This window comes from Cibotium barometz, chromosome 25 (assembly GCF_041138505.1).
Source record: "Cibotium barometz isolate CiBa-2024 chromosome 25, ASM4113850v1, whole genome shotgun sequence".
Taxonomy (NCBI): domain Eukaryota; kingdom Viridiplantae; phylum Streptophyta; class Polypodiopsida; order Cyatheales; family Cibotiaceae; genus Cibotium; species Cibotium barometz.
Window position 1 is genome coordinate 4,705,760 of NC_141070.1, and position 14,359 is coordinate 4,720,118.

Genomic DNA, 14,359 nt, shown 5'->3' on the forward strand with positions numbered 1-14,359 from the left:
CCAAGTAATGTACTTTATCAAGTTGATTGCTTCTCTAATATGTAGTCCTTCTACATAATGTACTTGATGATCACAAAGAGATAAGCATGTGTGTGTGTGTGTGTGTGTGTGTGTGTGTGTGTGTGCGCGCGCGCGCGTGCGCGCACGCGAGAGAGAGAGAGAGAGAGAGAGAGAGAGAGAGAGAGAGAGAGAGAGATGTGCTTACTTTGAAGAATGTCAATGAGATCATGTATGATCAATGGGAGCCAAAAACCAGAGAGAGAGAGAGAGAGAGAGAGAGAGAGAGAGAGAGAGAGAGAGATGTGCTTACTTTGAAGAATCTCAATGAGATCATGTATGATCAATGGGAGCCAAAAACCTGACATATCACATCTTGATGTGCTCTTGAACTGAAAAAGGAGATGTCTTCTCAACTTGAAAAGAGAATATGACAAACTTTGCACCAACTAAATTGAGAGGTTGCTACTTTTTACTTAGAGTAAAGATAATCATCTCGACGATGACTTTGTATTTTGATAATTGGAACACACTTGCAGTTTTCACTCATTTCATGAGATGATTTTAGTGTATGCTGTTTCTTTGTTCAAAAATAAGCTTTCCCTTAAATGATACCTTAGACAACTTAAAGTTGGCTATATTAAATAGAGTGCATGAGAGTTATTTACTCATCATTATATATATCAACATCATGGAAGAGAGGTTAGCTAGGGAGTGTGCGAGCTCTATATCATAACATCAACATATGTTGTGTTTATTGTTTATATCATGGTGTAGAGTTAAGCTAAGGCCTTTATAGTTTACTTAATGTGAGTCAGGAGTGGTGTAGAGATCAAGTTGAGGTGCATCTTCCCTTTTAAAATTTGAGATACTCATTATTAGAATATTTAATAGCAAGGCTAAGCTTTCTAGGGTGCACTAGTAGTGTTTTGCGTGCTTTATTATAAACAAGCATTGGGATTAGCAAAAACGAAATAGGTTGTTAGTGTTTTTCTTTAATCCATCCAATTGTTGGTGTTTTTTCCCTCCTCCTAATTTTTTTAAAACAAGTAAATTATACCTTTATTACCATTCAATGTACATTGGCACACAATTCATTTTAGATATCTTTAATCCCATGGTGTGGATGGAATTTGCAGTCTCACTAACATGTGGATTGAATTGGCGGTCTCACTATCATATTCTTCATATAAAGGCTACCACAATGACCATTGGGGGGACCTGATCATTCCTCTATGTGGATTGAATTGGCGGTCTCACTATCATATTCTTCATATAAAGGCTACCACAATGACCATTGGGGGGACCTGATCACGAGACCCCAAAGTGGTTATGATAGTGTGAACGCGCAACTTTGAGTTTGTTTCTAGCCACATTTACTCAGTATTAATATGCTTTTTTGCCCTTTTGAGAGTGCCTATGCATGCATCCTCCCTCCCCGTCTTAATTGAACATTTTTGGACGCTAATTTGGTCCTCAGTTGAGCGATGCCTGCAGCCCACCATCAAAACCTACCTTCTCCTCCTCCTGCTACACCCACCAACAAAGCACTTGAGACACACCAGATACTGCACATTGCTCTAGAGGAAGACAATTGCACCAGCCTAGTGCTGCAAGAGCTTCTGCAGCAGAAGCCCTTCACACACCACACTAATCGCAATCCTAGCTTAGAGATGACAGCAGCAGCGACAGGAGGAGGAGAACGAGAAGGAGGAGAGCAACGCGGCCATTATGCATTGCAAGATATGCTGCTCTTGCAGCGGCAAAGCCAGCAACATGATCCTCATCATCATCACCAACAACAACATCATCTTCAGCAGCGTCCACATGATCAACAGCATCATCATCATGATCAACAACATCAGCATCCCCATCCACATGATCAACAGCACCATCATCATCATGCCCATGATGATGATCAAGGCCATCAGAGCTATGCTTCTGTGCTGGATCAAGCCATGGTGCGCCCATTGATGAATCCATCAGGGTTGATGAGCTCCAGCGAATTGTTCAGCACTCTTATAACCCATGCCAAAGGCATGACTCTGCCTGCCCTTTGCTCCGAGTGGCCCCAACCGAAGAAATCCTCCATCTTTTCTCGACAGAGGGCAAAGAGGGCCTCTCTCAGGCATGCCTTGAACAAGCCCTCCAAATTTATCCCTGGCCATGTCCTTCTCTTTGAGCAGACCTCAATCGGCACCCACTCCAACGATGAAGATTTGGCCTCACCTACGGTTGGTCATGCAAAGAAGGGCCTACCTACTAGCCATTTCGTGACAGAGAGACAGAGAAGAGAGTTTCTGAATGAGAAGTACCAAGCTTTGAGGTCTTTGATCCCCAACCCAACTAAGGTACTTAGCTTTGCCTCAAGCTCTAATGGCTTCCATACTTTTTAATTTGGCAAAATGTAGCTGCCTCCATGTTAGCCCATGGTTTTACTAAACTTAGCAATTGGGCACCTTCAAGAGTCTAGCCCCATTAAGGTTTCTGAATAAGCAAATAGGTAGTTTCTAATCAAAGGCCTATTTAGCAATCGGGTGAGTTGCAAGAGAGTGTAAAAGAGCATGTGTCTTGATGAGCTTTTTGGCTAATGCATGCAAGGGGCTTTCTTAAGGGTTTTTTTACTCAAAGTCTGCTCTAATGATGCTGTATTGCAGGCAGACAGGGCATCTATTGTGCAGGATTCCATTGATCATGTGAAAGTGCTAAAGGAGAGAGTGCAAGAGCTGCAACAACATGTGAAGCAGTTGAGGGATCCAAAGAGAAGGAAAGGGGGGGATGATGGCGCGGAGAACAGAAAAAACAGTGGCGAGGCGAGATCATGTGAGAGGAGGCAGCATACCTTCATCTCTGATGAGGGTTGTCATGAGCTCAAAACCAGCACATGTGTGCAGATGACATCAAAGTATGAGACAGAAGTCAATGTTCGGATCACAGACGACGAAGCCAGCATCAAAGTGACCCAGCATTGCCTCCAACACAGCCTTCTGCTCAATGTCGTGTTGATGCTGCATGAACTTCAGCTGGAACTTCTTCATGCTAATGGTGCAAGGATTGACAACCACAATGTGTACATGCTGAATGCTAAGGTTGTAATAACCCTTCTCACCCATGCATTGCTTGGGCTCACATTCTTTTAATTCGGATGAAGGCTCAATGTAGTGTGTGAAACAGCCTTAGGCTAGTTACTCAAAGCTTCTCCTGGGGAGTCGGGACCCATCTAGTTGTTAAAGATCCTTGTCAGGTGAGATCAATGGATGGCATTGATAAAAATTGTGACGCCTTTTTCGGGCCGTCGGATGAAGAATTCTCGGCCCAGTAAGCTCGGCCGAGTAAACTAAAAAAATTCCATCATAGTTTACTAAGCGACCATAGTTTACTTCCTAGTTTACTCGACAAATCATGGTTTACTTCGTTGTTTACACCATGGGATGAGGGTGAATTTGGGTTTGGAACTTAGAAAAATTTGGAGCAAGATGTTATGTGCAAAAGAGGATTTCAACTTGAGACCTTGGGTTCACCATTGGAAACATCTTACCCTATACTATACCTTCAAGCAATGGAACCATGTGGTTTCAAGCTTTTATACCACACTATTTTTCAACACTACATAGTTTACTGGGCTGAGTTTACTTTGAAGATGGATGGTCAAGATTTGTGCGGGCAATCTTCAGTGCACACCCCATGTTCTATAGTGGCAGGGGGATGGATGGACGACAACTTTGTGCACGGATGCTATATTTATTATATGCTTGCAAGAAATGCAAATGCACTAATTTCCCTCTTTTAAAAGAGGGCTGTTTATGTTAAACTGGAAAAAAAGTGGTTTTTTCTTTTTTGAAGTCCAGGGTGTGAAGGAAAAACGATTTGTCTGACGCGTTGAGTGCAACTTCGCAGATCCCAGAAGGAAGAGAGGTTGTTGCAGGGCAGATTGCAAGCCGGCTGCTAGAGAGCGTTGATCAACAGTTCGTGCAGCATGCTTCTCAGCAGTTAACCCCATAATTTTGAAAATCAAGATGATCTAATACTTTCTCGGACATTAAGCTCAATACCATCTATTTATTATCACATATGATGCATTCTCTTTGGGCAATTGAAACGCTTTCTCATCTAAGGCCCACCATAATTAGGTGAATACATTACCCGCAAGCCACAAACGGGATTTGCTTAGTACTTCTCACACGGGATCCCATTCCTTCAGAGAGCTCATTTAAAAGCTCCATTAGGAAGTTATAATGTCTACCGGAGTTTTTCTTCTTGTCAGTCCTACACTGCTATGACCAACTATGAGGTCCTTCAGAAATTTCTGAAGGCCAGGTTTGAAGAGTATGATTTGGAAAGTGATGGCATTATTATTTTGTCTACAAGGGGCTTCTCTCTTTGTCGGAAAGAGAAAGAGAGTGTTAGCTTTTTGCATTCATGAAACATCACCCAAGTGCCCGTTAATTGGTTTTATGACTAAAATTTCAAAACTTTGAATTCTTAAATTGAAGGCTATACAAAATCACAACGCTTTGAAAATTACACTAAAGAACCATTATTATTATTTTCACTGCCTTGGCAGCATGGTGTGTACGTGTGTGTGAGAGTCAGAGTAGATCATGGTGTGCTGACAGCACAAAACGTATTTATTCTATGATGGATTTGATCAATATACATAGGGTCAGGATTAGAGGTATATGGGATCAAAGATGAGATAGGATTCATTGAGATAGTCTGGGAGAAAAGACATGAAACTCCGGTATTTTACCAGTTTAATGTCTGCTCAAGACATTATATTGTGGAGCTCTACTACTGAGTTAGCATTGTTTAGTGTGTACATCAACTACTTTCTATGCTAAAAAAGCATCTACGCGCACACACGTGCATGGTATAATGTAGGAGTACCAAGCAGAGAATGCCAATGTGCACATAAAGTATAACTTCCACTACACCGAATGCGCTCACCTGAGTAACTAGTATCGGGAGAGCCATTAGGGCGGTTTAGTTTGTAGATTCTGAAGGTTCTATAAGCTACAGGTTCGAGTATAATGTATGCAACCGTATTTATTTTTGATCAAAATTAGCTGTGTTTAGTTTTTTTTTTCCCTAATCAAAAGCATAATCTATTTTCTTGTTCGGAGAAGTCTTCAAAACTTGCTGAAACCTCTTGAAGAGCCATTACATATTAGCTATATTTTTGAATAGCTGCTATAGTTTTGGATATAACAATATCTAAGATGAATCGGGCTAGTTGCTTCCGCTTCTTCCTCAAGATTCTTTCCTTCCTCCGCTAGTATCGCAACTTTTGTGCAGGATTCTTCCCTAACGTATGCAATTTGAGCATTGCATTGCCTTTTCACAATTAGGGTATGCATGGCTTCCTCCATCTCGCTTGTCCTTATATACACTTCCCACATTTTGGATTTGGCATTAGCCACCACCAGTTTCACCTACATATACAAGCTTTCTCTCATGCAAGGCAAAACATCTATGAGCACATTGTTAAACACTTTTTGATTTCTCGCAATAATCCAGATGGACCATATGAATTTTGCTCTAATGAGGTTCCACAGTTTTGTATGGCAGTTAGGCACTACTCTTGGCAGAATGTGTTGCCCAAGTAAGGTGGCCCTTGAAGACCGATGAGATGCACATATGCACAAAGGAAATGGCTTCCCTATTACCATCACATCCTAAGAAGAGATGGACAATGGTTTCCTCAACTTTTCCACACCGCTTGCAAATTCCTTCTCGAAAGCCCAATTGAAGAGCTCTATAGCTAGTCTAGACAGCTTTGTACATGATTAACCGAAGGACTTTTTGGGTTGGACAAGCGGCGGCCACAGATGAGTGAAGCTGAAGTCCACTTGCACATGTCCCACAACAAGTTCCACCTTTTGCTCAGCTTACAGTGTACAAGGATGATGGAGGGGCTACCGGGGGGGATTAGGAGCAGACTTGGCTCGCTACCCCACGTGAAAGCTTTATGGATCAACAAATATCCTTTGAGCTAAAAGAGTGGGGAGAAATCTGAGCCCCACCGGCTCAACCTATTGAGTATAAATTGTGTGTCTCTTTATAAGAGTCTAAAAGTTTCTTGCAATTCCCTTGGAGATTTTCATGTCCTTAGCCTTTTATTCCAAAGGTCCATCGCGACTCTGCATATTGTAAGCTTGTTTCAAATCACCCTCCCCGATGAAATCCGCAAGGAGGACTGAGAACTAGACCAAATCCTCTTTCATGATGCTAACTTTCGGACATAGTTAGGGGGATATGGAAAGTTCCCCTTTTCTAATATTCCATGAGTTCTAGATACCTTTGATCAATGTGCTACCAAAAGGGACAATCTAGATGGGACTAAAGAAGAGAACATGGCCAAGGAGGTTATTCCATCTTTTGAATTGCTTTAGTTTGGTTCACGTGCAGGAATCTAGCCCAGTCTCATGACAAAGGAGAGAGGAGGCTCCTAATCAACCACTTTGCGCTTAACCTATCTACCACTTCCAAAATGTTTGGGAGGCCCTCCTTGGGACCTTAGGAGGGCGCAATAGGCCCAAGAAACTTTAGGGATTTTGTAAGTCAAGGCGTCACGTTTCTGCATAGGGATTCCAAGCTCCTAAGATCTTTTTTAGAAGGTCGCCAACATGAGAGAAAGTATATTAAGGCTAGAATCAGTATGTGTTCAAGACCAACACCTATCCAGCCAGACTTTGTTGCATTCCTCTCCACCTGTCAAACTTCTTTCTTAGCTTGTCCAGGACCCACATCCATCTTTGATGAATGGAAACCCCCAAATCCCATGGAGATCATCATGCATACAGGAGATCAGGCTTTTGCTGCCAGTCAATGAAAGAGGCAAAGGTAAATCCTTTCCTCAGGGTAGTTACAAGCTGAAATCAGAGTCATCGGGCAAAGTGAACACCATGAGGTCAAATGTGATCTCCTTACACAGGGCCATGTGTGATTGTTAATAAAAGGTGTGCACGCCAATAGGGAAAACAAAATTTATTGTACACATTATGTTTTACCAATCAGTGAGGGACCTATGGAGTGCTGCAGTCTGTCCGAAGGAGAATGGCATAAGCTGGAGTGCCTACTTGGTAAATGTGATACTTTTCTAAAGCCACTATTATGTCCTCAGAACTAAATGATGCTAATGGTGCCACAACAACTCTCTCTCATATTGTGTGAGAGGAGAAAGGTATATTGTAAGCCTTGTTTTAGCTTAAGCATCTTAATAAGTTTTTGCTATATTTTGTCTCTCTCTCTCTCTCCACGTTTATCTAAACCTTATCTTGCTAGTATCTCTTTCATCCACACTTTCTAAGTATGGGGGGTTGGGAGGGTCAGCCCATCTTCTGGCCCCTAGTGTGGTCTACTGTGCAGGACTGTTCTCTCCACTCTTTTCTCTGGCATGTTTGTGTTTGATCAGTATTCATGATAGTTAAGATTTTCGTGTTACAATTCCCCTTTATGGCTTACATGATGCTGGATATGGCTATAAGGAGTCATTATTCATGAAAGAAGGTTGGGATTCTGAGGTAGCCCTCGTCTTATTGTTGCACTCCGAAAGGAGTTACCTTTGGTTTAAGTGGCAATGAGCGTGTGGAAAGACTTCGTGGCCCTCCTATCTGTGTAGGGGTACTGTTGCACCCTTGTAGTCTATTTAATATCATTTTGGGAAAGCTGGTAGGAGCGGTTCTAGGGCACGGAAATTTTGAAGAATCTAATAAATACATAATGGCCACCTATTCAGATCAATCCGTGGAGGATTCTATCACTAACGTATGCCGTATGCGGGAAGAGCATAGAGGCACAGACTGTGTTGGGGCTTTAGCACGTAACAGTTCTCCTCGAGACTGCCACTATTGTGTCACATTGTAAATACATGCTGAGTAATGGTAATTCATCATATATGCTGAACATTTTATTGTCATTCTACTTATAATTCAACACATTCATGTGCACTGTAGTAAAGCTCTACTTACTTATAAACTACACACTGCATTAATATTAGTACTAGCATAGTACCATTAATATTAGGCTACACTCACTCTTCTTTTGTGTTTGTAACATGTACTCTCTCTCTCTCTCTCTCCTAATTATTAAAAGAATGCATATTGTTTTAGTACTAAGATAGTACTACCATAGTACTAAACTACTTTACCTATATCAGTAATAGTATGCACAAGCACTTTTTGTGTTAGTCACATAAAGAATAATCTCTCTCTCTCTCTCTCTCTCTCTCTCTCTCTCTCTCTCTCTCTCTCCCCCCTAGTTATTATAATACACTATCTAGTATAACGTAGTTTTAAACTACTTTTCTTATTAGTGTTAGTCTGCAAACACTTCTTTTGTGTTGTCACCTACACAATATTCTCTCTCTCTCTCTCTCTCTCTCTCTCTCTCTCTCTCTAGTTATTATAATACACTATTTAGTACTAACATAGTTTTAAACTACCTTATGCACAAACACTTCTTCTGTGTTGTCACCTACGTAATACCCTCTCTCTCTCTCTCTCTCTCTCTCTCTCTCTCTTAATTATAAAAAGAATGTATATTGTTTTAGAACTAGCATAGTTCTAAACTGCTTTACCTATATCAGTAATAGCATGCACAAACACCTCTTTTGTGTTAGTCACATGCACAATACTCTCTCTCTCTCTCTCTCTCTCTCTCTCTCTCTCTCTCTCTCTCTATTATTATAATAGACTGTATACTATTTTAGCACTAACATAGTAAGACCATATTAGGGAGTTTGGGAAAATCCCATTACTTTGGGAATTTTCTTTTCAACCTACTTTTTGCTATATCTTAAGCATACCAATTCCAAAGTTGTCTTGGAGGATGTGGATTTAGAACCTACTCTTCAAGAGCTTTCCAATGATATGTCACATGAGGTGGTTTTGACAAAATCGTAAAAGGGTTTACCGTGCCCCCTATTTTTTGATCTTGCAAAATAGAAATTGGGATTTTCCCAAACTCCCTAATATGGTCTTTAGTACTAAATCTCCTTTCCTATCAGTGTTAGTCTGCACAAACGTTTATTTTATGTTGTCACCTGCACAATACTCTCTCTCTCTCTCTCTCTCTCTCTGCCCTAACTACTGGTAGACTACATTTTGTATTAGAACTAAGCTCTAGATAGTAGTACTACTACACCACATACACTTCTTTTGTGTTGTTACATGCACACACACACACAAACCTCTCAAGTTAACCTAGTCAAGCACATTTTAAAACTACACTGAGAGAGAGAGAGAGAGAGAGAGAGAGAGAGAGTTCTCTAGTAGCATCTAGGAGTGCATTCAACCTTCTTTCAAAACCATCCATGTCTTTGGCATTGGATTTGCAAATACCAATTTAAAACCTTCCTTAAGAATATGATCATTATACTCTGGATGGGTGTCTATAGTTTGTTGCAGTAAATTATTAGTGACATACCAATTTGTTCTCTTGCGACATGAAACAGGAAACATGTGGTAATCATATGGGTATTCTCTCCTGCGACCTGAAATAGGTGGTAAACCATATGGGTATGCTCTCAGAAATTCAAGCACCATTGCTGGAACTTCTGCTAACCTAGAAAGTATGGCAACAAGATTGTTAGGAGCTCATTGTTATTAGGGTCACCATTGTACTCCATCGCGGTGAAATACATGTGTGTGGTGGATTCAGCACACCCTTCTCCTTTATGTCATCAATCATCAAAGTGTATTTGGGATCAAACTCAATGGCATATCTAGACATGACGGCAAAGGGTTTGAAATAGACGTTGATCTAGCCGCACGATGGGTGGCAATACTCATCTCTTGTGGCACACTGCTCTTGGGAGAAGAGAAACTCAAATGACACTTCTTGTTCCCCTACTTTATTCAAGGTGTTATAGATGAGATGAAGTAGGGGCCATAGATTCTTATCAGTAACGCTTCACCTAGTGGCTACTCTGAAGTGTGCGGACAAGATGGAGAAAAACTTTGTAAGCCCAGACATGAGTGACACCTTTCCCATACCCATTGCTTCAGCAGCATCCCATTCAAGTCAAGGAGTATCAATTTCTTGGGATAGTTGTTCTGAAGAGACCTACACACATCGTGTGACATAGACCAAATTGTAAAACTCAATAGACAACTAAAATATTCAAACAAATTTCTTTTAAAAAAGAAAAGTAATGCATATTCATAACAATTCTGGTATTCATAACAATTCTGGCAAATGCCGTAGGCTTTCAAAAGAATACAACAAGACTGATCGAGCAATTTCAGGTGGCTGTGGATCTTAGAACCCTACGGGTAGGGGCAGTACCAAACTAACTCTTAACCATATGCTCAAAAGAATACAAAAGACTGAGAGAGTTGGTTCAGGTGGTTGTGGATCTTATAACCCTACAGCTAGGGGCAGCACCAGACTGACTCTTAATGACCGGAGGAGAGTCAGGGATGCCAAGGGTAGGGACACCAGCTTCAGTGGGCATAACAATCCCTCTACGATCAAGGTTGCCAAGGGCTTTTTTTTTCTTAGAGAAAGTACCAGGCTTTGAAAGAGATTGATGACAGGCATATCCTCCTCACAACTCCATGCAGCACTTTGAGCATCAGCTTCTTCTAGGCTCGCAACTTGCTTACTGTCTTGGGCCTCTAACCCCGCACCAAGATAAGCTTCATGTCCTTCCACCACCTCTTTGGAAACAGACATTGCACCCCCTTCAACTATGATGCCTCCTCCCAACTTGTCGATGTCAAAACTGCCAGCACCTCTATGCCCTTTCTCTACCTAAGTGCTTTCTCCTCCCATGTCGATGTCAACACTGATTGCACTACCTTCAAACATGCACTAACATGTATGGCCCAACATTCAAAGTGACTCTACCTCTATCCATGGCACTCTCGTCCCATAGCACCACCTGCAACACCTTCTTGCATATGCTCTTCTAAACCTTCTTCACTGAAAGTCTATGCGGTGTACACCACCTCTTTGCCCTTACATAACCCCTACTCTATTCCCAAAGCCTTCTTCCCCCATGGTTGCATTGACTTCAAAACAGGCACTGACAAGGCTGGTCCAACATTCAAAGCGCATCCACCTACAACCCCTTCTTGTGTATCCTCTTCTAGAAAAGGCTCTGCACAGTAAGCACATCATGAGGCATAATGGTTCGTGACTCATTCAGCACTACCTTTCTCGCATCACCATGGAAGCCATCCGCACAGCCTCCTTCTTTGGATGCACAAACCTAGCAATGAAAATCACATCAAGTTTGTCGTCTTCCAACACTGTGCTTTGGTCACCCTCTTTTGATGTACTCTCAAATGCAGCCTGCAGCACTGTCCATGCCCTCCACCCATGGCCCCGTTTTCCTACCACCTACTATTCAAAAAGTGCACATAGTCTTTGTCATTGTCGTCAATTTCTTCTTCTACGTCACTTGCCTCTTTCCCATTTGCTGCCTCAGATGTGCCTCTGAGGTCATATACCTGCTTGGCTACTGCATGCAATAGCTCTACACTTTCTATGTCCATGTCTTGCATTGCATTATCCTCTTTTACAATCTCCTCTAAAAGAGACACTCTATGTCCATTCAAGAAACAAGGAAACAATCCAAATATTAGACATGTCCCTAACCACAAACATATAATAGCTTTAGGAATAGTGTTAGAGCAATTAAATCTGCGTAATAGCATCACTTACCTTTTCTCTGCTCTCGCCGTGATAATTTCCTTACATGAATGCAGATCTAAAACAGCAGCATTGTCCGTCCATCCCTCTGTGGTTAATTGGGGATGCCTAATTACCACTATTTTTGTAGCATGGCAATTGGGCGATTTCGAATATTCCATGTGTAGGACATATGAAATTAGGGATGGCTAGAACTAAGTGTTGGATTCAAAGCTTATGTAAACTTTATCTTACAAAAGCTAAACATTTAAATATATAAATTATATATATATATATATATGTATATATGTATATATGTATATATGTATATATGTATATATGTATATATATATATATGTATATATATATATATATATATGTATATATATATATGTATATGTATGTGTATGTGTATGTGTATGTGTATGTGTATGTATGTATATATGTATATGTATGTGTATGTGTATGTGTATGTGTATGTATATGTATGTATATATATATATATATATATATATATATGCATTATTATCTGAAGTTTTAATAAGGTTTTTATGCACCGGGTGAGGCGGTGCATAAAAACCTTATTAAAACTTCAGATAATAATGCCTATTAGAGAAAGTTCTATTCTAGTTTGACCTCACTCCTAGACCACGTGTAAAGGGATATTTGTATATACCAGACATCATAAGTAAATTTTTCTCTTAGTCTATCTTGCACCTCCAACAATGAATTAAACTCTTTAACCTTGAGGAGCCTAGCAACCTTATTCCTCACGTACTCGAGCACTCGAATTTATGTCTGGTGTGAGGGTTTTAATTAGAGGCTCCCATAAGACAATCTCAATAAAGCATAGGATAAATTAAGTATTTGATCCTTTCTTATTATCTTGGCTTATAAAAATGTGACACTCGAGCACTAATTTATGTCTGGTGTGAGGGTTTTAATTAGAGGCTCCCATAAGACAATCTCAATAAAGCATAGGATAAATTAAGTATTTGATCCTTTCTTATTATCTTGGCTTATAAAAATGTGGGTTCACATGAGATCCTTGTTGGCTATAAGACGTTGTTTGGAGATTTTCTTCAGACTTGCCTAGTTTATAAATTTTCCCTTATTTCATTTCCCAAATAATGTCTTACGACCTTAACTCTCATTAATGTAAAGAATTTTCAATTTTTAGTGGTGGCAAAAGAAAGAGTTTAAGTTAAATTTATGTTTCTTATTTAATCAAAGTTCCATATTCAATCTTTTTAAAGTTTTCTAGTTTATGTGATTGAAACTTCTATGAGAATAGTGCCTCAATTTTCAATAAAACACTTTTGTTTACAAGCTAATTTGACAGGACTTTGAGACAAAGTTTCTATTTCATATACTTAGGCTTGGATTCTATAACAATGGTCAATCAGTCTTCAATCCAGCCACTCCTTTTGGCTCTTAGAGACACATCGAGACTACACATTTATCTCTTGGTGGTGGAAAAGCTCATTGACCACAAACCTCCTCCTTGGTTTTTACTTGATGGATGGGGACCTCTCATTTTATGGACGCGTGGAATTGTTTAGGATTCGGCAATAAAAGTGGTGGATTTTGACATCACAACCTTAACCCATAGTGCTTACCCAGATACTTTATCTAAATCATAGATTTATTCTTCTTTCATATGGTGTCGGAAATACGCATCCACATCTCTAACTTCATACAAGAATTTTCGATAAACCATTACCCACCTTATGAGTAGTTTTCCCCATCATCTATTTAGACTGTATGAATGAGGCTCTTGGCACCCTTGGCCGCCCTAGGCAAAATTTCTTAGGAGCATTTTGTTTTATCAAATCTTTACTTCAATTATTCTTGTAACCTTCTTTCAGATATCTATAGTTTAGAAAAATTATATTTCAATGAGTTCACATTGCTTTCTCATTTTTCTCTCTAATTCTCAATGAAGTATTTTCAATATAGAACATTATTGCAATTGAATCAAATGTAAGGTGTGACCTTCTTACTCTTGACTCAATCTTATGATGATTGCCAAGTTTCATATTTATTATTCAAGTTTATTTTTTTTTATCATAACTTCAAATGCAAATTAATCTTTTCATCATCATCTCATTTGGCATTAAGCTAACTATATAGACTTGTTTATTTAAATTGTTTCAAAACCTATTAGTCTTGTTTAAATTTAAAGCTTTAGTTTGAATTAGAGACACTAGAAGATGTGTTAGAAATTTTAACTAGTTGTCTGTGAATATGTGAGTTCAAATGGAACTCCATTAGCCCAAATGCATGATCACAATTCTTTCATTAAAAGATTGTACAAACCTTAAGACGAACCCTTTAGTATAGAGACCTTAAGAGATCACATAATACCTTTTCCTCCTAGTAATATCTTTTGACATTAACTCGTTTATGACTTGAACTTTTTATTTTAATTTCTAAGAGACATTTATCATGAAATAGTTAAATCCATGTTTTTATTTTATTAATCAACATTGTTATAATTACTATTAGGCATTCATTATGTTCATGTTTATATATTGTGCTTAAATTTTAGATGTATTGAAAGTCAATTCTCAACTCAAGGTAAGATTCTCTCATCTTTATATCAATAATTAATTTATATTCTATTTGTATGATGTCTAGTTTCTCATGAATTATGTTGAAGAAATTTACATTTCCTATACATGGAAAGTATAAAGACACCTATCTTTAGAGTGTTAAAATTGAT

At 39.4% G+C, this 14,359-nt stretch overlaps 1 protein-coding gene across 1 annotated transcript; it reads left to right on the forward strand.

Moving 5' to 3' along the window:
- Positions 1-1,429: 1,429 nt before the first annotated feature.
- LOC147624166 (transcription factor bHLH89-like) lies at positions 1,430-4,337 on the forward strand. Its single transcript, XM_086819894.1, has 3 exons — positions 1,430-2,348; positions 2,655-3,086; positions 3,895-4,337. The coding sequence occupies exons 1-3, from the start codon at positions 1,485-1,487 to the stop codon at positions 3,997-3,999; spliced, it is 1,401 nt and encodes a 466-aa protein (XP_086676020.1). The 5' UTR covers positions 1,430-1,484; the 3' UTR covers positions 4,000-4,337.
- Positions 4,338-14,359: the final 10,022 nt, after the last annotated feature.

Bases quoted from the DNA above. Each gene is read 5' to 3' on its own strand.
- LOC147624166 (XM_086819894.1), top strand. From the start codon at position 1,485: ATGCCTGCAGCCCACCATCAAAACCTACCTTCTCCTCCTCCTGCTACA. The intron at 2,349-2,654 runs GTACTTAGCTTT...GCTGTATTGCAG, and splicing joins TGATCCCCAACCCAACTAAG to GCAGACAGGGCATCTATTGT. The intron at 3,087-3,894 runs GTTGTAATAACC...GCAACTTCGCAG, and splicing joins TGTACATGCTGAATGCTAAG to ATCCCAGAAGGAAGAGAGGT.